General features: G+C 39.1%; 1 protein-coding gene across 2 annotated transcripts in view; it reads right to left on the bottom strand.

The window, feature by feature from the left end:
* Positions 1-404: 404 nt before the first annotated feature.
* plcb3 (phospholipase C, beta 3 (phosphatidylinositol-specific)) overlaps positions 405-21698 on the bottom strand; it is a 70960-nt gene continuing 49666 nt past the window's right edge. For both annotated transcript variants that reach the window (XM_015033389.1, XM_015033390.1), the window contains 31 exons: positions 18797-18931; positions 18602-18681; positions 18334-18387; positions 17795-17867; positions 15486-15586; positions 15228-15394; positions 14623-14769; positions 14311-14468; positions 13581-13663; positions 13350-13434; positions 12598-12736; positions 12221-12310; positions 12053-12126; positions 11876-11972; positions 11646-11730; positions 11092-11216; positions 10313-10467; positions 10063-10224; positions 9874-9973; positions 9653-9757; positions 8923-9008; positions 8689-8800; positions 7931-7975; positions 7710-7819; positions 7032-7099; positions 6802-6937; positions 6028-6104; positions 5794-5874; positions 5587-5644; positions 5299-5385; positions 405-3229 (listed from right to left, as the gene is read on the bottom strand). In XM_015033389.1, coding sequence (XP_014888875.1) covers positions 2939-3229; positions 5299-5385; positions 5587-5644; positions 5794-5874; positions 6028-6104; positions 6802-6937; positions 7032-7099; positions 7710-7819; positions 7931-7975; positions 8689-8800; positions 8923-9008; positions 9653-9757; positions 9874-9973; positions 10063-10224; positions 10313-10467; positions 11092-11216; positions 11646-11730; positions 11876-11972; positions 12053-12126; positions 12221-12310; positions 12598-12736; positions 13350-13434; positions 13581-13663; positions 14311-14468; positions 14623-14769; positions 15228-15394; positions 15486-15586; positions 17795-17867; positions 18334-18387; positions 18602-18681; positions 18797-18931 — 3366 coding nt within the window. In that variant the 3' untranslated portion in view covers positions 405-2938. The remainder of the gene's footprint in view (positions 3230-5298; positions 5386-5586; positions 5645-5793; positions 5875-6027; positions 6105-6801; positions 6938-7031; positions 7100-7709; positions 7820-7930; positions 7976-8688; positions 8801-8922; positions 9009-9652; positions 9758-9873; positions 9974-10062; positions 10225-10312; positions 10468-11091; positions 11217-11645; positions 11731-11875; positions 11973-12052; positions 12127-12220; positions 12311-12597; positions 12737-13349; positions 13435-13580; positions 13664-14310; positions 14469-14622; positions 14770-15227; positions 15395-15485; positions 15587-17794; positions 17868-18333; positions 18388-18601; positions 18682-18796; positions 18932-21698) is intronic.

Raw genomic sequence — 21698 nt, 5'->3', positions numbered from 1 at the left:
TTTATACAATACAATCTTTAAACAAACCTATACTCAATCGTAAAGACAGAGTAAAAAATGCAAATTACCAAGTTGGACTATTTGAGATATGTACCTGATGGTTGTTTCATTAGGGTGTTTCTTAGTAAACCTTTGAATCAGAATTGGTGGCGTATGTTTGAGATGCTGGCTTGAATCTTAATTGGTGGGAATCACCACTGATCAGAATTATATCATAACTGCAGCTGTTATAGCGCAAAAATCCCCAGCAATGACATTTACTAATACATGCACCTCCGTAGATTCCTAAAGTGAAGTAAGAAATGGTTCAAAACTAACGTGCATGTGAATCGATGACCTTTCTTTGCATTCTGACACAAAACGGTACCAAATAAAACCCAAGTGCAAATAGAAAACAAACCACCTCAGTTCCTTAAAATGTATTCAGGAGGATACAGATGCTTTGCACAAGGAGCAGGTGTAACTGCAAAGTGGCTGCAATGAAACCTGCATCATGGGAACATGTTTCACAAACATCCAAAAGTGCTTTTTAACCACAGCGAAACAAGCGAGTACCTGATAATCCTGTTCGAACCAAAGAACAGAAAGATGACTTTAAACTGCACTCCATTTCCGAGCGGACTGAGAGGAATGCGTTGAGATTTTTGGTTTAGACTGATGACAGTCACATGAGTCCAGAGCAGAGCGCTTTGACAATCATCTGTTCATCTGTAAAGCTCAAGAGGTTTCATTCAAAGGAAACACTGACCCCTGCAGGTGAACGCTGCTATGACAGGTAAAAAAAAAAAAAGGAGCAAACTAGAATTGTACAGAAAAAAACAACCTGAACGTAAACAGTAGCTCCTTGTTGAATTATTGTTACAATTCCAGTGTTTAGGACTTGAAAACATTGAGACAATAATGTTTCCTACCTTCATCTTGTATAAATCAACTAAAAATTGAACAAATCTGTTAGAGGAGCTGCAGTAATTTCACATGAACTCATGTAATCTTCCTTATTTTTGTACAAAAGCTTTGAGAAACAGATCCATTTTCTTCTGAAGAAAATATCCAGGTTTATCCAATTATAAACAGCTCTAAAATGTTTGTTTTGCAAAGAAACAATTCATGTCACCAATTACAATGAAGCAGGGTGGTGGCTGCAGCAGGCTGTGGGGTTACATCACTTCAAACAGGACTTATTTTAGTCAAAGTGAAGGAAATTGAGCAGATCCAAGTACTGGTAAGTCCTGACTCAAAACCTTCATGGTGGAGAAGATTGATTAGTATCTTCGTCTTTACATCAAGTCCAATCCAGCATCCAAATCAACGAAAGAAAGACTTCACTGGATGAAAAAGGCAATGGAAAATATAAAAAAAAATGCATGTGGTTGTCTGAAAAAGCTATAATGGTGTAATTTTATAATGAAATTAAAACAAACTATTGTTTTTAGATAACCGATTCATTTGATTTTCCGTTGATTTGGTCAGGATTCCAGTGAGATTAATTTATAACGGTCTCAGTGTTTTAAGCCTCAAACACCTGGAGGTTTAGCAGCTGTGTGGATGTCAGAACCGCTGAATGAACCCGTCCCGCAGGGTCCATGTAAACCCATTCCTCCAAAGAATCCATGCCAACAATCAGCTCAATCAGATATGTAATTATAGGGGTCATGAAGAAACAAAGGCAGCCAGTGCTCATAAAAAGCAAACAGGATTCCCTAAATATTACAAAAATAAAACCAAAAAAATAAAATTAGACTCGTTTTGGTTCTTCCCTCACCCCATTTTAACCTCCATCACCCACCAGCATTAGTAGTCAGTAGTAAAACTCATGTACAGCTACACATATACACAGATTATCTATACATAGTACCATCATTTCACCAGTCAGAGTGGACAAAGAGGAAACACAAAAAATAACAGAGAAAAACTGGAAACTTTGGTAGAAGCAGACCCAACGTACCATTAACTCTGTGCACCACAGTTAATTAAGGAAACATTTAGGAGAAATAAAATCTACATAAAACATTTCTTGTGTCTGCTTTGAAGCATCGAGGTTATGGAATTGGAGTTAAATCAGCCTTAAAACAACAACAACATCCTCAGGATGGAAACAGAGTCTCAGTTACATTAAGATGTCATAGTGCAGCTTATTCCACAGTAGTCCTGCTAATTTAGGTAACGTCCTCCACCAGGCTGCCATGGCACACACAGGAGATAAAAAACATTCAAATTAAACCCATTTCCATTCAGAGGGAAGACAAAAACTGAAACAGAAAGACTTACATCTAAGAGTTAAAGAGCAAAAACTGAACGCTGATCAATTAGGCTGCAGCTTGTGGTGAAGATGGTCGTGGAATGCAGAATATTTCCACAGGAAGGAAGAGGGTAGGGCTCTATCACCATCTAGTGGTCAGCTTCCGCTATTACCGTTCAAAATTTTAGATTTAAAACCTCTACAAAAAAAATCCCTTAATTTTAGCTTGAATATTTTTACATGTTTGGGTCTAAAATCTATCCAGGGTGATCATATCTGAACCAGTAAAATGTCAGATGTTGCTTTGTTCAACAAGATTTAAAGCTTTCCAGAATATACATGTGTATAAAAAAGAAGTTAAAGATGCTTGAAACACAAAGTTTCAGCTTCCCTGGGTCGCCATGAAGCAGCAAATCTGACTGGCTGCAAGACGGAGGAATACAACAATTAAAAGAGACAAGAACATTGTTTTAAATGTGTAACAAAGAAAGGTCTGATTATGACGCTAATGAAGATTTCAATTACAAATTTGTCAAAAACAGCAAAAATAAAAAATACAGCTCCGTAGACAAAGACAAAACAGTGATTTCTTTTAAAAAAAAGAATACAATTAGTAGATAATCCATAATCATTTCTACCCCACACGCGATCACTTTAGACCCCTGTCTTGTTTTCTCTCTCTCTGTAAAATGTAAAAGTCTAGTTGAAAGAAAGTTCTGACTCCGACAGGGCAGGAGTTGTGGAGGAGGACATGGAGTCGTGCAGCGAACCCAGATTATTGTCCATGCTCTTGTCGAACGATCTCGGGAACCAGGGCGTGGAGCAGTTGGAGGGCGTGCTGGAGGTGGGGCTGCTGTGATTGGATAGGCCAGATAACGGGGAACCCATACAGGCGCCTTTGTTTTGTAGGTCCGAAGGAAGGTACTGACTGATCTCTCTCGGCAGCTGACGGTACTCCTCCTCCAGTTTTTCATTCAGCTGCGACTCAAGCTGCTCAGGAGCACAAAGACAAACACAGGGGGTTCCAGAAAACTGTAAAACAGCTGAAACACTGGGTGCCTTTAAATCTCAACTTAAAACCCACCTGTTTAGAGCTGCTTATGGCTAAATTAGGGTTAGAGTGCGGATTTTGATGTCTTCGATGTTTTTAATGTTTTTATCTTTTCTTTTTATCTATTTATTAATTTCTTTTTATTTCTCTTTCTCACTGTTTACGTTTTAATTATGTACACGATAACAACAGAAACGTAAGTGAATTTTAAAAGAGCTTTATCTAGAGGTTAGAGTCCTTGTCAAATGGCGTTTTGACTAAAGTCCGAAAGGTTGGAGTCCTTGTCAAACGGCATTTTGACTAAAGTCCGAAGGGTTGGAGTCCCAGTTGACGGCGTCTCAACTAAAGTTCTACAGCTTTTTATTTCTCTTTCTCACTGTTTACGTTTTAATGATGTAAAGCCCCCCGGAAAACATGTTAGAGTCCCAGTTAAATGACATTTAACTAAAGTCCTAAAAGGGGTGCGGGTTTTAATGTTGTTTTTTTAAATCTATTTCTATTTCTCACTGTTTATTACATGCTGTTTTTATTTTAATTATGTAAAGCACTTTGAAATGCCTTGCTGCTGAAATGTGCTATACAAATAAAATTTGATTGATTGATTGTAAGCATAAAGTTTCTGAGATAATAAAAGCCATTTTTAAGCACCAATTTATATCTTTGCATCTTTTCTTTGTGTACCCAACATTTGTGGTACCCAGGATTATTGAGCTATTTGAAGTCACCCCCTAAGCCATTTTTATTTTCTTATCTGTGTTTTAATTATTTGTGCTGTGTGGAGCTGACTCTCATTCACTACTAGGCGTAGTGAATGAGAGTCACTACTCCGTTTAACCGTTATGGAAATGATTGTGAAGTCATTTCCGGTGTAATACCAATTAACGCCAAAAGATGGCAGTACTGGCACGCGCGCAGCAGAGAGACTCACGCCGAAGTCTTACTCGCGTCAGCTCTACTGACGTCAGATGCGGATGTCAACATCAGAGAGTCACAACATCGCTACGAAGCCGCTACTAAGAAAGTGATTTCTGTTTTCACAGGTGGCTCCTGGGCATATGGGGCAGTTAGATGGCTAGGAGTTTCCTTCTGTAAGCTAGAGGTGAGGTGACCGTTACCTGCTGTTAGGCTAATCGTTAGCCACATTTAGCATGTCTGTTGAAGAGATAGGGAAGTTTAACGGTTATTTTTCCCCTTTATTTTAGATTAGCAGGGTTTCATAAGGTATTTTATATATATATATATATATATATCCATGGTGCATTAATTCGTTTTTATTAGTAATGCACGTTAAGTTTATGATTGTTTATGCTGACTATTGTTATTTTTTTATATATGTAGCAGATTATACAAAGAATTGTGTACTTATCAAGATCTTAGTCTGAGTTGTATCTATGAAGAAAAATCTGAATATAAATATCAGTCAGTGCGCTGTGATCAAGGAAACCACCACTAAGAATGTGATTTCCGTTTTCACAGAATAAAAGACAAAATAAGAGCATATGTAACATCAGCAAAATGTTTTCTAATGTTTAAATCTGACTTTTTGTGGTTTTCTGTTTTGTTGCTTTGTTTGGTTTCATATTGTTGTGCTCATGTAAATCAACTTTGAGTGCTTAGACAAGCGATATAAAAATACATTACCATTAAATAAATCAGTAACTACCTTCTCAACAATAATTAGCTGCTGCTGTGATACTCTGATTTTGCGTGAGCTAACAAGAAAATTGGACATTAGTGCTTTGACTTCTTTCAACCACATGTAGCATTAGCTTGAAGGGACATTTTAAGTCAAATTCAGGTTTATTTGTATATGACATTTCAGAAACAAGGCGGTTTAAAGTGCTTTAAATGAACAGCTCTGGCACACCTCGGATACCATGTTTTAGTATGCCAGTTCATTTAAATCAGACGTGTAGCAGCCATACATGCAGCACAGTAGGACCAGAGGAAACCTTGTCTAGATTAAATATTTCTCTTTCTTGTAATGATTAGTTTTGCCTACACTCACCTGTGTAAGCAGACTTTCCATCTGCTGCGTCATTTCCAGATGCTTCAGTAAGAACTTCTCTTTTCTCATGCTTTGCAACTTCTCAAGCTGGTGAGGAGCAAGTGGAGATTTTAGGTAAAACCAGGAAGAAAAACAGCATAAAATGACAAAGAAAAGCTCATCAAAGTCACTAAAGTTGCTGGTCCAGACAAATTGGCCCCAGATGAAGCCCAGAACAGAAAACTGGGCTGTAAATGAAGTCATTTTAAACTTGCTAGGAGCTTTAGTGATGCACATGAGTTGGATTACCTTGCGAAAAATCTCCACACAATCGTTTATGTGTTTCTTGTTGAAATCAGGTAATTGCCTAAAGAGAGAAAAATAAGAACAAGGATAAAACATAATGACAGTCAAAGGGAGCAGTGAAAGACAACGGAGACCTGGATCTAAAAAATAAACTAAGCATTTTATCTCAGATTGATAAAACAGGTAAATGGAAATTAAATGTTTTTGTACAAGCCAGGATCTTTCTTCTTTGCTTCTACAAGGTTCTGTATTCGCTTCTTTTCCAGGATCTTTTGGATTTCCTTCTTCTCCCTGCAGACACAGTCACAGATTAACTGTATACATATAAAAAGAAACCAAATCAACCTGATTTAAGAGACGTAGCTTTGAGTTAAGAATATGGAGAAAGTCCAACCAGGAGCAAAATGAATCCTGGAAAACTGTAGCGTTGGCTGTTGCTCTTACTTGGTGCAAGTGTCTGTGAGCTTCTTGGTGTGAAGTTCTTGATATTCAGTCACCATCAATTTTAGCTTCTCGTGCTCCTGAGAAGAAACAGCAGCAGGTTTTTCAGTAAGAGGCTGACAGGCGAAGCATTTCGGACCAAACTGTCCTGTGTAGAATCTAGAGAGTTTATTTCTGAAATGTCTGAAAATTTGAATAAGAAAAAGATAATTTTTTATTAAACAAGTATTGCTAGTGCACATAATCGGGAGAGCAGAGAGAGAAGGAGGAAGTTCAAACCATCTCTTCCAATGATTATCATGAACAAGGATCATATCCCCTACTCCAATGTCTGTCTGCCCGGCTTTTTTACCAAACGGCCTGACAGAGATTTAAAGCGGAGCGTCAAAAGCTTGTGAAATATTGTCTCTGCTGCCGAGAACTTGAGCTGCTAGCATCTCATGATGGTCATCGGACTCTGCAGAAACTTGGTGATTCCGGCGTTCTGCACTTTCACAAAAACACGGAGCTAAGACCTGGATTTTATACACCTTTGGCCAAAGCAGTAGAACTAGTAGGAAGTCGATACTTTTTACCAATACAGCATGACTGTAATGAATTAACTCTTCAGTTACTGTCTTATAAATCACTCCAGATCCACCTGTTTGCTTCTCTTACTGGGCTGGAGGTCAGCGAGGTCAGTTACGAAATGTCCCTGCGGTCCAGAGAACGACCGTTAAAGCATCTCAGTTTCTTAGAGCAACTGGTGCATTCAGCTTTGTGTTGAAGTGTTGTTACCTCTGCCTGGTGCTGCAGTTGCATCTGTTTTTCCTGCATATAGAGGCTCTGCCGCAGTTCCAGCAGCTCCTGCATGTTATACTCCCAGAGCTGGGCCTTCTGCTTCTCCAGGTCTTCAATCTTGTCCTGGGAATCACTGGAGCAGAGAGGGTAGTATTTTACTTTCATCTTCACATCGCTGTCTTCTTTCATCCGTTTCATCCCTCTTCCATCCTTCAGGCTTTACTCACCCTTTCTTGATGCTACGCTTGAAGTTTTTCTCAATGGTGGTGCGCTTCTTTTGACTTTCAGACTGAATCTAGGGGAACACAATGAAAAACCAAATACAGTTTGGCACAAGAAAGTATTTGTATGCTAACTTGCTTTCTTGAACAAGTTAGGATAGATCTATGAACTATACAACACATGTTTATGACATTTTTTTGTACAAAATCATTCCTAGATGATGAAATTTTAGTTTGGTCAGTTCTGCCTGTTTTGAGCGCCTTTCAGAATGAGCTGTTTTGGGGCCTCTTGTCACTTTGAATCCAAATAAGCCGCTCCCCAACTCAACGTTTACACTCGCATATGAAAACGGCTGCAAACGGATGTGGAGTTATATCCGTACATTGTTGAGAAGCAGAAGTGGAGCCTCCTGCACAATCAAAAAGAATGCAGCAACTGGTTTCTGGATGGAAGTCAACAACAAAATACTTGTCTTTTCCAGCAGCCATTGTACAACGCATACAGTTGACCAAACATGCTGGAGCTCTTCTTGGGTTGCTAGGCAACAGTGTGGTGCCCTTCAATTGTGACTCAACAATTGGGAGATTTCTGAAACGGCTCATTTTCCAGACACCAAAAAACATTAACTTATTACCAAAAAAATGACTGGGTGTTCTTTTAAGCTTTTTCTATTTTGCATTTACCTTCTTTTGGTTTTTCTTTCGCAGCTCACTGAAGTCTTTAAGTTGTTTCTTTTTCAGCTTGGTGAGATTCTTTTGCTGCCTCAGATCCTCCAGAGACATACTTGGGATATCTGAAATATAAACATCATTTTAAGTCCAGCTTATTTCAACCCTGATGGCTGTTTGTCAAACAAGACAACTTCATTCGTTTCAGGGTGGAAATAAATGCGTTATAATCTTACCTGTGACTATGGATACTACGAAATCCTCCTCCGTAGGACTTTGCACTACAACAGGAGGCAGAGAAAACACTCACAGCTCATGTGCAACAGATGATGGACAAATTAATCATTCCCAGAGTTGTTCAACAACAGGAGAGGTTGGTTTGAATGCAAATTCAGCTAAATTTACTGCAGATCCACAATAAAATACATTCACCAATTGTCATAAAAATGTCTGAATTGGAGCTTCTGAACAGTACGATGCCTTAAGAAGTATCCCTTTAACGTTTCCACATTTTGTCTCAAGAGAACAACAAACATAAAAGTCTTTGTTTGTAAATCTTATGTGATAGAGTCATGCTAACGCTCCAGCTTTAGGCTGGTGTAGGGTTAATGTCCTTACACCCTGTCTCCTGTTAAACTGCATCTTTAGTGTTGCTTAGGCTGGAGATCTGTTCAGAGGTTGAGATGTTGGTTTATAACCCAACTCTTCTTCAAATGTCTTCACAATTTTCTCTTTGATCTGTGTGACGATGTGTTCCTTGGCCTTCATGATTCTTGCACATTTACGAACATCAGCTTAGTACACATTACAGCTCTTCTCTGCAGTTCTCTCGACTGAACCAGTGTTGCATCTGGTGGCTAATGTAACACTAAAAAACCCTGCTGACCTGCAGGTCTGGTTTAAGCAGTTTCTAGTTGGCACAGGAGTATCTATAAGCTTTTACATAAACTGTCACTCCAGTGCCGACACTCAGTGAATTTGTGGATGTGCCTACCTGGTGCAGGTACCCACTCAGGAGTCTCTTCTAAAGGACTGCTGGGAAGAGCCGGCTCAGGGGAAAGGAGTGAATCTTGAATGTCGTCCATCTCAGTCATCTCGTCTTCTGGCTGTTTTCAAAAAGTAAACATTTCATATATTAAAACAGATTACAATGGACGATAGATGAAGAACACCAAAGACATGCTCACTAACTCATACACAAATTAATTATAAAGTATTTTTGTCTTACATCCTCCATGAGATAAGCGAGCATCTTTTCTCTCGCCTCCAGCTGACTGATGTGCTTAATGGGGTTGGTCAGAGCTTCGATATACTCTGGGTACAGAAAAATGAAGAAACACCAGAGGCAGATTAGCATAACTTTATGAGATTATGGCGTTGAACTGTTAATTAGAAAGCCATAAATAACAGTTTGAAAAGTTAAAACATTTTTTTTTTTTAAAACTGTGCGGTATAAAATGTAAACGTTAAGTGTTTTGTTAATAAGGACGTTAAATAAAACAACGAATATGCTAACAACATGACAGGCAGGCGAGCTGCTAATCAATGCCAACCAAGTACAACATTGGTGGCAACTGCAAGATTGTTTCTTTGCTAGAAAAATGGATTTCAAATATATCAAAGCATTTATTTAAACTCATTTATTTCAATAAATAGAATAAAGGGACACTAGCTACATAAAAATGTTGCTAGCTAAAAATGGAGATTAACTTCTGTGAACAGTTGCTAATTTGTCAAAGAAATAAACTAAAAATCCTTTATAAAAGGAAAGTAAAAAAGAATGAAAAACACAGGAGATTCCTAGCAGCCGTTGATTCCCACTGGACTGCGGCAGTAACTTGCCCCGATACTTCTTGTTGATTTAAAGATCATCATATCATTTAAGTTCCAACTGAAGGATGATAATTTTAAATGGCAGGTGGTTTTCCTTAGTAGCGAAATTAATTTGGCAAATTTACCCAAGTGTTGATTAGGGACAAAGTCCTTAGCTTCAATGTAAACCAGCAGAGAGGCCATTAATAGCGGCTGGTTAAACTCGGTCCTCAGGTTGATGTAGCGGTAGCCTAAGAAAAAAGACAAAGGGGCACCTATTAATGTAGATAAAACATTCCTGCGGACAAACATTGTAATTTAGTAGTAGTACTTTGCTTTCAGATCACATAAATATCAGAAAGCTCACCACGTTTGAGGGAAGACACTGGGAGAATTCGGTGTCCAATGAACCTGCCGTTTTCCTCATATGCAGATATCCTCAGAGAGGCCAGTGAGGGGAGAATCACCTGGAATGTATTGAAACCAACACACCAGTTTTAAAAAAGGATGTACGACAGAAGACGAAATGTGGGAAAAAGTTTGCTTTGTGAGCAACCTTGTAGAAGACGAAGTCCCCATCTTCCCACACGGGGTCCATGGAGTTCCCATTGGAAGTCCTGGTTTTGAACCTCCTCTTTGTATCTCGTGGAAGTCCAAACAGGTTGACCTCCACATACACACCGACCTTTTTATCTGTCAGGAACTGACCTGAGATTATCTGATGGAGGGGCAGTAACACAGTTATAGCACGATGACACAGGCTGTTTTACTCAGACAATAAAAAACACAGACAGCTTGGTTCGTACCCGAACTGTCACCGTATTGGCAACAATCCCATCCACGATTTCTTCCGTATAGGGGTCAAACTGTTTGTCCCCCCTGGTCATGATCTCTGGCTTCAGCAGGTAGCCGCTGTGGCCATTATACTCAAATACGCCCATGTTCAGCTGCATGGGGAGGTCTGAGAGAGAACAGAAAACATTTTACAAAATTTACAGAAGGGAGAAGATTTGGTAACACTTTATTTGAAGGGGGGTGAATAAGACTGACATGACACTGTCATAAACATAACACCTGTCATGAACATGAATAAGCCTTCATGAATATTTATGACTGTTGTCATAAAGCGTCATTTGGTAAATTATGACACTTTTAATACAAAGTTGACATTATTCAAAATGTCTTTGTTATGACAACTTGACATTAACCAGGAAATCATTACTGATATAAATTAGTTATAAAATAATTACTGATTGCACTTTAAAAATTAGGTAACTTTATGTTATTAAAGGTAAAGTTTAATCTGAGCAGACTGGATCGCTCTGAACTCCCCAAACACGACAGGAATATTTCCTAAGATTATGTTAGGAGTCATCATGACATTCGGGGCCTCTTGATCATCACACCTCTAGTTGTTTTAAACATATTACCTATTGCTTTGACGGGTGAGTAAGGGAATCTACGTCAGAGTGTTTTACAGATTTTTACCAGAGCTGCCAGTGAATGTCAAAGGCGCTTTACACGTCAGCTTTAGAGAGCAACAAACACAAATCCAAAGAAACAAGGCTGAATTAACAGTGGTTACCAAGAGTCTGAAAGTTCAGTGCCACCATCTGGCATCCGATGTTCCAGAAGAGCTGAGGCATGTAGTTGGAGCTGTCAACCCTCGTTCCTTTGGGGTAGATCCGGCTCAGCTGCTTCTTATTATACCTGGAAGAGTCCTGTCAAGGATCAACATGCTGAACAGATACAGGGAGGCGGAACATCTGCAGATTCAATTTATTACATGCTGGAAGCTGCAAGACTCAAAGTTCAGTTCCTGATTGTGTCCAGGCCGATGTTTGAACAAAGAAGGTGGATCAGTTGGTTGGTATATCAGCAGTACCACTTATGATGTCAATTGTTTTATATAATATAAGTGAAAATGTAGAGTCTGCAAATAAGGGACCAGACTTTTGTTTGTCCAGAGATCCTAAAATACATATCCCAAAACCAACACCAACCAACAACTTAACAGTATGGATTCTGTCTCTGCTGGGAGGAATACGGATTTGGAACCTGAATATCCATTTTCTGGAATTTGAGAAATACTGGCAGAGAGATTAGCACACAAGCTCTGCTTCAAGCTTTTAAGGATACGCAAGACACTCAAAGGGGAAGGTTTTCAGGATTTCTATGGCTTTGGTTTCCACAAATGAAGACATCTCGTAGTGCCTTCTCCTCCCTGGTGAAACGGAAGGTGGTTAGGATAAATATTAGGAAGTGGTAAAGGAACATGAAAGAAAATTTTGATGATAACACAAAAGCGCTGAAAGATATCCTTTTGCCGCCGTCTCCAGCCTTCTCATCATCAGCAGACACACACTCACTCAATGCATTGTCAAAGCCCTTGAATTTAACAGGTTGGATGTAGTTGACGAGATTGGACATCTCCTCAGTAGCGGACACTTCGTTTAGGGCTGTACCCTGAGGGGAGAAGATCGCAGGAATCCATCAGCAAGCCGCCCAAAGAGACCATCAAAGGGCCAATCAGCCATTTCTGATACCTCTTCACTGGCGGCCTTTTTCCCCTCTGGCATCATCTCATTCTCCTCTTCCTCCTCACTCTCTCCTTCCCCTCCTGCCAGAACAGGATAAATATATCCAGAAAAAAACATCTGTATGTGTGCTGGTCAAATCCATTCAACTCTGTTTGACAATACCGAGCGACTTACGTTGCCCGGGGTCTTTGGCCGCCTTCTCAGCCTGCTTTTGGTCGCCGTTGGACAGGATCTTCTGTCCCTCTGTGTCTGTGAGGGGCGAATCTGCAAAACCAGCCGCCATGTGTCAGCTTAAGTATGTTTGCCAAAAGTTTTAAATCACCAAGAGTTTATTAACTCTTTGTCTCTAAGGAGCCATTTGTAGTTTATGTAGGCTGGGCACCAAACTGTGGTATCCGACACTCAAAATCTAACCCATTTAGGTCCTATTGCTTGTTCATCCATTTTGTCGCACTTTTTCCCTCCACACAACTTTTTATTCTTCTTCTTGGATACAGTTACTTTAGCAATGACATTTTATGGTTCACCCGTGCGACTGTCTGCATCCGTACCCCGAGAGGGCGACGGCTGGGTCGGGACGGGGTCTTTGCGCCGTACGGTTGTCTTCTCAAGGTGAGGCTTCTTCTTGTTTTTGATCAGGATCTTTCCCAGCAGGTCTTGTGGTGAGGGAAGAGGGGTGTCTTGTTCCAGCTAAAACCCATACAGATGATAAATGGTAATGTTTGAGCCAAAATGAAACAGGATTGACACTAGATTAACAATAATAATAATAATAATAAATAACTAGGTATCTTTTAATTTCATCAGATATAAGACACAAACTTCAGACTCAGAGCCAAACTCGGTGTTTAAAACTGAAGCTAAAGCTATAAGAATTGTCGAAACATGAATGTTTTTGTTAAATTTTGCAACACAGAAATTAAAGAAGTACTTTATTTTGCTTAACAGGCTTGTCAATTCTGGTTTAACTCATAAAATTAATGGGGAAACATTTGAACATTAACCGAATGATCCCCACATTCACATATTAACAGTTAAAATGTAATATTCTCACTTGTGTTACTTTGCATGGATTTCTGGCTATGATTAAACATATTCATGTTTGTGTATGATACAATTTGCTAAAATTACCCCCCAATTTACTGTTAATTCCCCCAATTTCTAAGGAAAGTTTCCCCCATCTGCCCTCCCCTTTATTGCCCCGCTGTGGGGTCGTGGGTCAGATTAAGCAGATACGAGTATCACAAGGGATCTATCAGATGATTGAGGTTGGACAGCACAGAGAACACAGATTTGAGTTTACCGGATATTTATCCAGCGGATCAATGAGCAGGGCGTCTCCAAAAATCGTCCTGCAGTACTCTGCCATCTTGGCCTGCTGCTTAGGTCTGAAATAACAGAAACTTATTAGAAACTGGAGCCCCACATGCCTTCAAGCATCAGTGGCCAAGTTTAGTGGCTAAAATAAACTAGCATACAGTTCACAGAAGAGCCACATGCAGGCAGCCTGTGACAAAGTTTTAACTAGACTTACGAGTCAACGTGGTTTTCAAAAGACAGGATGACAGGATAGGGGGAAGCCTTGAAAGCAGTCTCTGCTATCGCTTCGATCACATCCTGCAGGCCACGACAGGAAGAGGACATTTAAAATGTGAACGTCTCAGATCATAAAATACATCTGAAAAATAAATAAATACTTTTCTTATTGCCACATTTCTGCTTCTGCCTGAATTGGTTTTTACCGTTTTTGTCTTGAGGAACACATGACCCGAATGCATTCAGTGACGTTCTTGATGCACCCGTGAGCTAACTGCTTCACTATGTTTGCTTCACTCATATTGTAGAAGTCTATAGAGCTACAATAACCAGGAATTCAAACCAAAGCATTGCAGCTGTACTTTATATAGACCATTCGTAGATGATTTACATGCCACACTGAATGATTTAAAAGCATATGTCTTCTTTAAAACTGACAAATTTACATATGCTGGGGAATATTGCCTTTCCTGCTCATGGAGCTGTGAGACTGTCATGCAGAAACAGTCTTCATTCAGAGGCCTTTGCAGGTATGCTGCAAGACTGACTGCTACAGGAGACCCTTCCTGCCCACAGCATCGCCATCGACAACGACTCTTTGAAGGATGTTAAGAGTTACAACAACATTTAATTTCCACTTGGGATAAATAAAGCATTTTTGAATTTGAGCTGAATTTGAATAAGTGTCGAAAGAGCTGGATTAGTGGCTGATAAGACCGGTGCGTCACCTTGAATGGGATCTCAGTGGTCATGGTGAACCCGTGGGTGATGTAGGGCTCCTCGTCTGGTGGTTTGCCCTTCCAGCAGTCCAGCTCAATGCAGCGGCAGCCGGTGAGCAGCACCTGCCTGTACATCTCCACCGATGACGCGCCTGTCAGCTGACCCACTGGCGGTAGGCAGAGAGACACACAGCTGCATGTTCAAACTGAGCCACCGGGGATTTAATTAAAGCTTTGCAGCTTTAAATAAGCACCTTGAATCTTTTCAGTTAAATAAACCACCGAAGGTAAAGATGTAGATTCTTCTGGAGAGCGTTTTACCTGTGAGGTATGTGTTGTGAGAGGAGTTTATAAAGTAGTGAGCCAGCGGATGGTTCATGTCATCGAAGAGGTCAAGCTTTTCTAGAGGTAAGCTATTGTTTTCCTCGCTGTTGAGGAATCGACTGAAACCCTGCAGACTGAGCTGGTCTGCAACAGAAAGACAGACAGACAGACCAGGTGTGGTTTTTATTATTCGAAACATTTACAATTAAACAAAGCAAATTTCAAACACAGAAGTAAAACAAAGCCTGAAGAATAATGATCTGATTTCTGGTCTTTATAAAAGCTTGGTTAGAAAAAGGCAAAAGTTTGTGTTGTACTTCACATTTTGTATTGTAAGAAAATTTACCTGATTAAAAATAAAAAGTTTGCATCTGCACCTGTGACGGGTCAAATTTGTGTCATTCTTCAATTGCAGCTGGGTGGCATGAAATAAAATCACTCCAAAGGCCATAGATTTGGGCCAGAATTTGGACACCCTGTCATAAACCCATCCTAACATGTTCAAGGAAGAATACTACGTCCCCTGAACTATTCTTTACATGGCTATTGTTGCTTCATAACACTATTTAACCAGATCAAGAAAATAAATCTGAACTGCTAACCTCTCTCCAGCTGGCTGAGGTTGCTCTCAAACTTCTCCATGACCTGTCGGACCTGGTCTCGTTTCAGGGGGGGGTACAGCACCTCGTTCAGCCTGGAGTCCCGCTGCTTGTCGTTGAGGAAATCCAGGAACTGGTCGAGAGAGATGAATGGTTTCCTCCGAGCACCACTGAACGAGAGACAGAACCGTATCACCGAGGAGTGACCCCAAAAATCTGGGCGATTAGGTTAAAAAGAGGAAAAGCTAAAGGTACAAATACCATTCCTCAAAGATGCTCTGCAGTTCGGGTCGGATACACAAGTTGTCGAGGAACTTTAGAAAAACCTCCCACGTCAAATCATCGGTCTTTATACTTTCAGACTGCAGAGAGATCAAGACGGAGGATTGGAAGATTATAAACAACATTATCTGGTTATTTATCAAATACAGATAACTTTGTTAACCCCAAGTCACTTAAAATAGGAAGAGACAAAAACTATCTGGTTCCAGCTGTTTGTTTCTAAACATAATGATAACGTATCAGGTTTATTATATATATATATGTTATCACAAATTACCTCAATTTCCCAAAATTATTTTTCTTTCAATTTGTATTATATAACTTGTGTTCACTAAACAGGTTTTATTCCTTCAAAGGAGCTGTTTGAGAGAGATGTGGCAATTTGTAGCAATGTGTTTAAAGTTAGTGACGACCATGGCTCCACAACACTTTTCACCAACAGGTGGCACCAGAGCAAAGAGACAAGCACACAGAGCTCTGTCAGCCATGTTTCCAGACTTCATCAAGAAGAACAAGTCTTGTGACTTTAAAAAATAGTTTTAGTACAGACTACAGCGAATATTCAACACGTAAGAGACCTGGCTTCACCTCAAAATCTGTAAAACTGCGATGCTGTAAGGAGTGGAACCAAGGTGGAGGAGCAGTTCCCAAACATTTTTCAGCTTTCACCCCAGACAGTAACAGAGGAAGACACAGGTGACCCCGAGCCGTTACTGGTAGAAATGTAAAAGCACTGCCAGTAAACAGCAGTAAACATAAACAACCTCAACAACCTTATACACATCCTTCAGCTACAGTCACAGTCTCCAGACCAGGAAACTTATAGGATGAGATCAGAAGAACTCATCCTACAGAAGTATCAGTCAGGAGATGGATGAAACAACAAACAACTCTGAAGCATCTACAGCACAACTGCAGATATATTTATTTCTTCATAAGCCTCTGTATTGACATAGACTTCATTGTCATTCAACTGCATGTTTAAAATTTACATAGAGTAAACTTTTATTGCAGGTCTCCAATAAAAAATAAATAAAATATTGAATAATGGTTGTTTGGCAATCTAATTTCTGGGAGTGATGTTCTGGTGGTCAAAGCAAGAAGAACTGCCAGTGAAATTAATTTCTTGAGAGAGAAAAAAAAACTAGACGAGTCACGTTGGAGTGAAAGGGGAAACTGCTAAATCGTTCAGTTTCCTCTGAAACCTTGGAAGAGCCAGTGCTGCCAGTTCATCGTGTTGGACCTGCGAGGGCTGATGAACAAGAACCAGACTTGTTTAACATCAGCAGCTCAATCAGCTGTGAGTTAATTGGCAGTAGCCAGATGCAGCAGTGCTTGTATGAACCCAAGTTTCCCACTGCTGCCCTGTTCTGCAACTAGTCACAGTCAATCAAATTGTTAGAAGTTAGGCTTCATAAAACACAAGGAGGCTCAACTAGCTTCTCTATGTCCATCTACACACTGTGGACATCTGTGGATTTTTGAGTCAAATTTAAATACAAATTATTTGTGTTTTTTTTCCTAGAGTTTTTCTCAAATACTCAACCTGGACGCACTGCTGCTTAACACGCTACTGGCTGCAGAGCAGAAAAAAGATGACTGTAGATGTTAGTGTCTGTTCCCACCATGCATGTTTCTGCATATCAGGTATATTTGGTATTTTAAAAACTAAAATAAGCAACTATAATTGTTTTTAGAGGGGATATGTGCAGATTGTAGCTATTAGCTGTTATTAAAAAAACACTTTAATATAAGGAATAATTTTCAAATATATTACTTTTCCAGACAGATTTCTAGATTTTTAAGCTGTTTCTATAAGATTTTATAAAAATGGCCCAAAAAGCACAAAAAAGCTTCAAGCTCAAGTGAGCTTCCAACTTAGCAGGCTGCTTTCTTACCCTTTAGCAAGTAATTTAGATCTGCTCTATTTAAAAGTTTGTAACATTCAGACATCTCAAAGGTAAAGTTTCCCTAAATTCAAATGATAGGAAGCTCAAAACCAGCATCTAAACCAGAGGCAGGCCTGGAACAGAACATTTATTTGAATGACAGTGAATTTATCTCAGTGCTCTCTTTTAAAACTGGAGGGAAGTTTTATCTTATGATGCAGCAAGTTAAAGAAAGAGGGAGTTATTAAACGTAAGAAATAATAAAAATCAATAATTCAGATATTCTTCATTAAGTTGATGGATCAAGTGATAAATCTTTTTCCATTTCCTTGTATGAAAGCGTTGCTGTTTGAATGAATATCTTTTGGTTAATCACAAGAGATTGCATGTATTGATTACCTTGTTGTTGTTTAGGTTACACTGCTCCATTGCAGTCTCCACCCTCTTCTTATCAGAAAACAACTTCAGAAAGCTGAAAAGCAAAAAACGTTTGGCTTGGTTCAAGTTGGAGCTAAAAGTTAACGCTGGGGTAAAAAAAGTGTTTGCTGTCTTATAGATCACAAGTTATAAATCCTAAAAAAGCAATTTTCAAAAGATGAATTCATATGTTAAGGGAAAAAAATCTTCCCAAACCAACCTGACCCGCTGTGAAAAAGTAACTGCGCTTTTACAGCCTCATAAGTAATGCTTCCCTGGACTGGTGAGTCTTCTAACTCACTGTGGAGGATTTTTGGCCGAGTTTTCTTCATAGAGTAGGTAAAATAAATAAATAAATAATCTATAAGGGAGCAAACACTTCCCACAGCACTGTAGATTATAAATAAAGAGAAAACATTTGGCAACTTCCATGTTTTCAAGACAAAGAGCAAAGCGAGAACATGAATAGGCAACGTAGAGGTGGGTGTGTTACAGAGGGAGCAGAAAAGGCTTTTACTCACTGCTTCATAGGGATCCTCCCATCCAAATTCCCATGAAGCTTTAGTTTAGTGTACCTGAAAACAAACAGAGCATCGTTGGAAATATCTACAAACTGGGTCCTTCACACTTCCTGTTCAGATTCCACTCATTCACAGAGTTCTCCCATTTTTCAGCCCATATGTCTGGATTGAATTATCCTGGACATGTAAACTCTTTTCCATTCTCCATTTTGTTTCCTGTTGACGCCCTTCAGCAGCTTCGGTTCCCTAAACTGTGAACGTGTCTTACGCTTTTTGAAGGTGCCTGTTCCTCGATGAATTCCTGGACAGTATGTTGGTCGCCAGGTCGAAGAGCTCATCTGTCCAAATCTGGAAACAAACACACATGAGGACGGCGTGTGACTCGACCGCATCGCTGTTGCAAGGCAGACAATGCTAACGACTAGCTGACGTGTGTCGGAGGGAGGCGGAGCTCCAGGATTACCTGTGTGGTTTTCTCATCCAAGCCCAACAAACAGATGAATGAGACGTTCACCATGTCCACTCCATAGACGATGGTCAGCAGCTTTGACTCCAACCCCTCTTTTTCATAGGACAGCTTCTCCCGTAACTTGGGATCCTAACAAAACAACAGAATTGTTTCATTTTTCACAATGCCCCCAAAACAACAAAGAACTAAACAATCTGAACACTGAGGACAAACACAAACTGTGTCTGTCTCTCCTGGGAGGAAGAATGTGATGCATGAGGCTTTGCATTCTAAACTAATTATCTAAATGGTTCTTTCCTCTGCTTTAGCCCACCAAATTCCCTATGGTACCTTGCATCTGTCTCACAATTAAGCATCACTTCTCCTCAGTCACATTACAGAGGAGGGTTTAGTGGAGTAATATCCCAAGATTGCAAACTTTGATGACATAAATCACCAAAACGTTCATTTATTTTACTGATTCAATTAAAAAACTGAAACTCATCTTATAAATACTGCTGTGGCTGGCACCGCTGCTCATGCACTTTTTTTCTTCCACTAAACTTTCCGTAAATATGCTTTGATACAGAAATTTCTTTTAGCAAAGAGGGTAGAAGATGTCGGGTCAGCTCCAGTGTTTAGTAACATAATTTTTATTTATCAAAATTGACAGAAAAATATAATTAAAATACCCAATCTACATAATAAACCAACTACAATCTTACACTTTTAAGACTGAATTACTGAATTTAAACAAGCCATTTAGTTACATCCAAATTTAGTTAGGAGCACCTGTGCTGTAACTTTACAGGTGATTTAGAAGAAATAAGCCATTTTTTGGTCATTTTTAAAAAATGAAGATCATATAAGTGAACATTCAAACCAAAACAGCTGATATGGATGAGTTAATGATCCTGTACTTCAGGTACAACAAATGACAGGCAGATGCAAAGATATCGCCAAGGAAACGAGCCAGGTATTCAAATCTATATTGCAGCACAATCGGACCGTTGGACTTCAGGTTTTATCCTGTGACAGGTGATAGTTTTTCCTGAGGTGAGGGAGTTGAATGAACAAGACTGTTAAGGGTTTTTAAAAAACATTTATTCAAAATATTGGCTATAAGGACAATTTAGAGAACTCAGTTAACCTAGTAGTCATGTTACTAGGAAGAACATGCAAACTCCATACGGAAACTAGGTTGAGATTCAAACCAGCATCTCTCTTGCTGCAAGGCAATGGTGCTGCCAACCAATATATTTGATTTCTGGCCTGCTAATTTAAATATTCCAATTTGTGAAATTTTACTTTTATTCAATAAAAATTTGGGACTGGACTAACGCATTAATTTTGATTAATTATACAGATTTTTGATTAAGTGACCACTGTTTTTTTTTTTTTCTTTTTTTAATACAAGAGTTGTTTTGAACCTTTGTATTTGCGTGTTTCTGGTACATCTGTAAATCTGATGCACAGTAAATAAAAAAGTCACTTTTCTCGGCCCACTGAGGATGAATTTTTTATTTTTTTTAATGATCTCATGGGACACTGGAAAAGACTGTTGTTGTGTTCAAGTTGTGCTAACATAAGTTAGCCTAGCGAAGCACGTCCCTAAAGCCAATGTCCACGTCTACAGTCTACGTTCCTAAAGAAGTTTTTTTCTTTAAAGACGTTACATGAGTAATCAGGGGTTCCTGAAAGCTGAATGGATATAACTTTATATCAGCCTGATGGCTGAATAATCTAAATAAGAGATTAAATACAAAAAACAATATCTTTATTGTTGAACTCATACAACTGTCTATTTAATAATTTAGCATAATTTTTTTTCTTCTTTTGTCAATATATAATTTTTTGGGAAAAAAATGTAATTAGAATAAATTAATTACAGAGGCAGCATTTAAGTCGATTAAAAAATTTAGAGACCCGGCACTAATTAAAGTATATGATAATGTTCTTGATCAAATCATTTTCCCAACTCTTCTTTTTGTTCACCATTCAATAACATCCCGGCACTCTAATCAGCTGAGTTTAGTAAAGCAAGTTCTGGAGTGGAAACACCTAATTGGTTTTTTATATATATATTTATTTAAGAAAATATTCTAAACATATTTTACTTATCATTTTGAACTGTTGTGTATTTTTGAGAAGACTACACTCCTTCCTGATTGGCACGACTGTTGGTCGTTGATCTAAAATGATGCTGTTGATCTTTTAAAACCTGAATTTAGTGTTGCTGAGGCGGCCGTTTCAATGTTTGGCAGCCACAGTAACTGCACTACTACTGTGTGTTTGGTATCCAAATGAAGGCAAATCAAAACAGTAAAGTTATGGGGGCGTACATCAAAACGGTGTCATTAAGGACCATAAAATGCTCTGCAAAGCATGTCCACCATCTGGCCAGTGCTGCGCTCAACTTATTTGATCAAATGTAATAAAACTTCTTTAAAGCTGTAAAGTCATATATGAATAAAATCTTGAATATATTTTATCTATGAGCAAATACAAATATCTACACAGCTCAACAGTCATATGTGAAGATTAGGAAAAAGCATTGTGGGTCGAGAAAAATGTATGATATGCGCAGTAAAGTGCAACTCCTAGGAGTTCCTTTGAGTGTAAGAAAGAGGGGAACCCTTTCCACGACTTAGTAAAGCTGTTTGAATTTGCTCCTAGCTGTTTGGTGCACCGGTAAATATTTACATACAGAGCATGAAGCAGCAATGAATAAACAAATGCACCACATGAAGCCCAAACAGCCATGCAGAAAGCTGTGGGAAATGCTGTGCATGGAAACAAATATTACTTAGTTAAATATAAACCCAAATATGTCCAGTATTTGCTCATGGATAAATAAAAAGGTAATGGTGAACTTCTGGTACACAGTGGAACCTGCAGGCTGCGAGGAAGGAAGGAA

Source organism: Poecilia latipinna, unplaced genomic scaffold, assembly GCF_001443285.1.
Source record: "Poecilia latipinna isolate Pla-1442-1.1 unplaced genomic scaffold, P_latipinna-1.0 Scaffold267, whole genome shotgun sequence".
NCBI lineage: Eukaryota > Metazoa > Chordata > Actinopteri > Cyprinodontiformes > Poeciliidae > Poecilia > Poecilia latipinna.
Note: the sequence above shows the minus strand (reverse complement) of the source record. Positions and strands in the feature narration are given on the sequence as shown.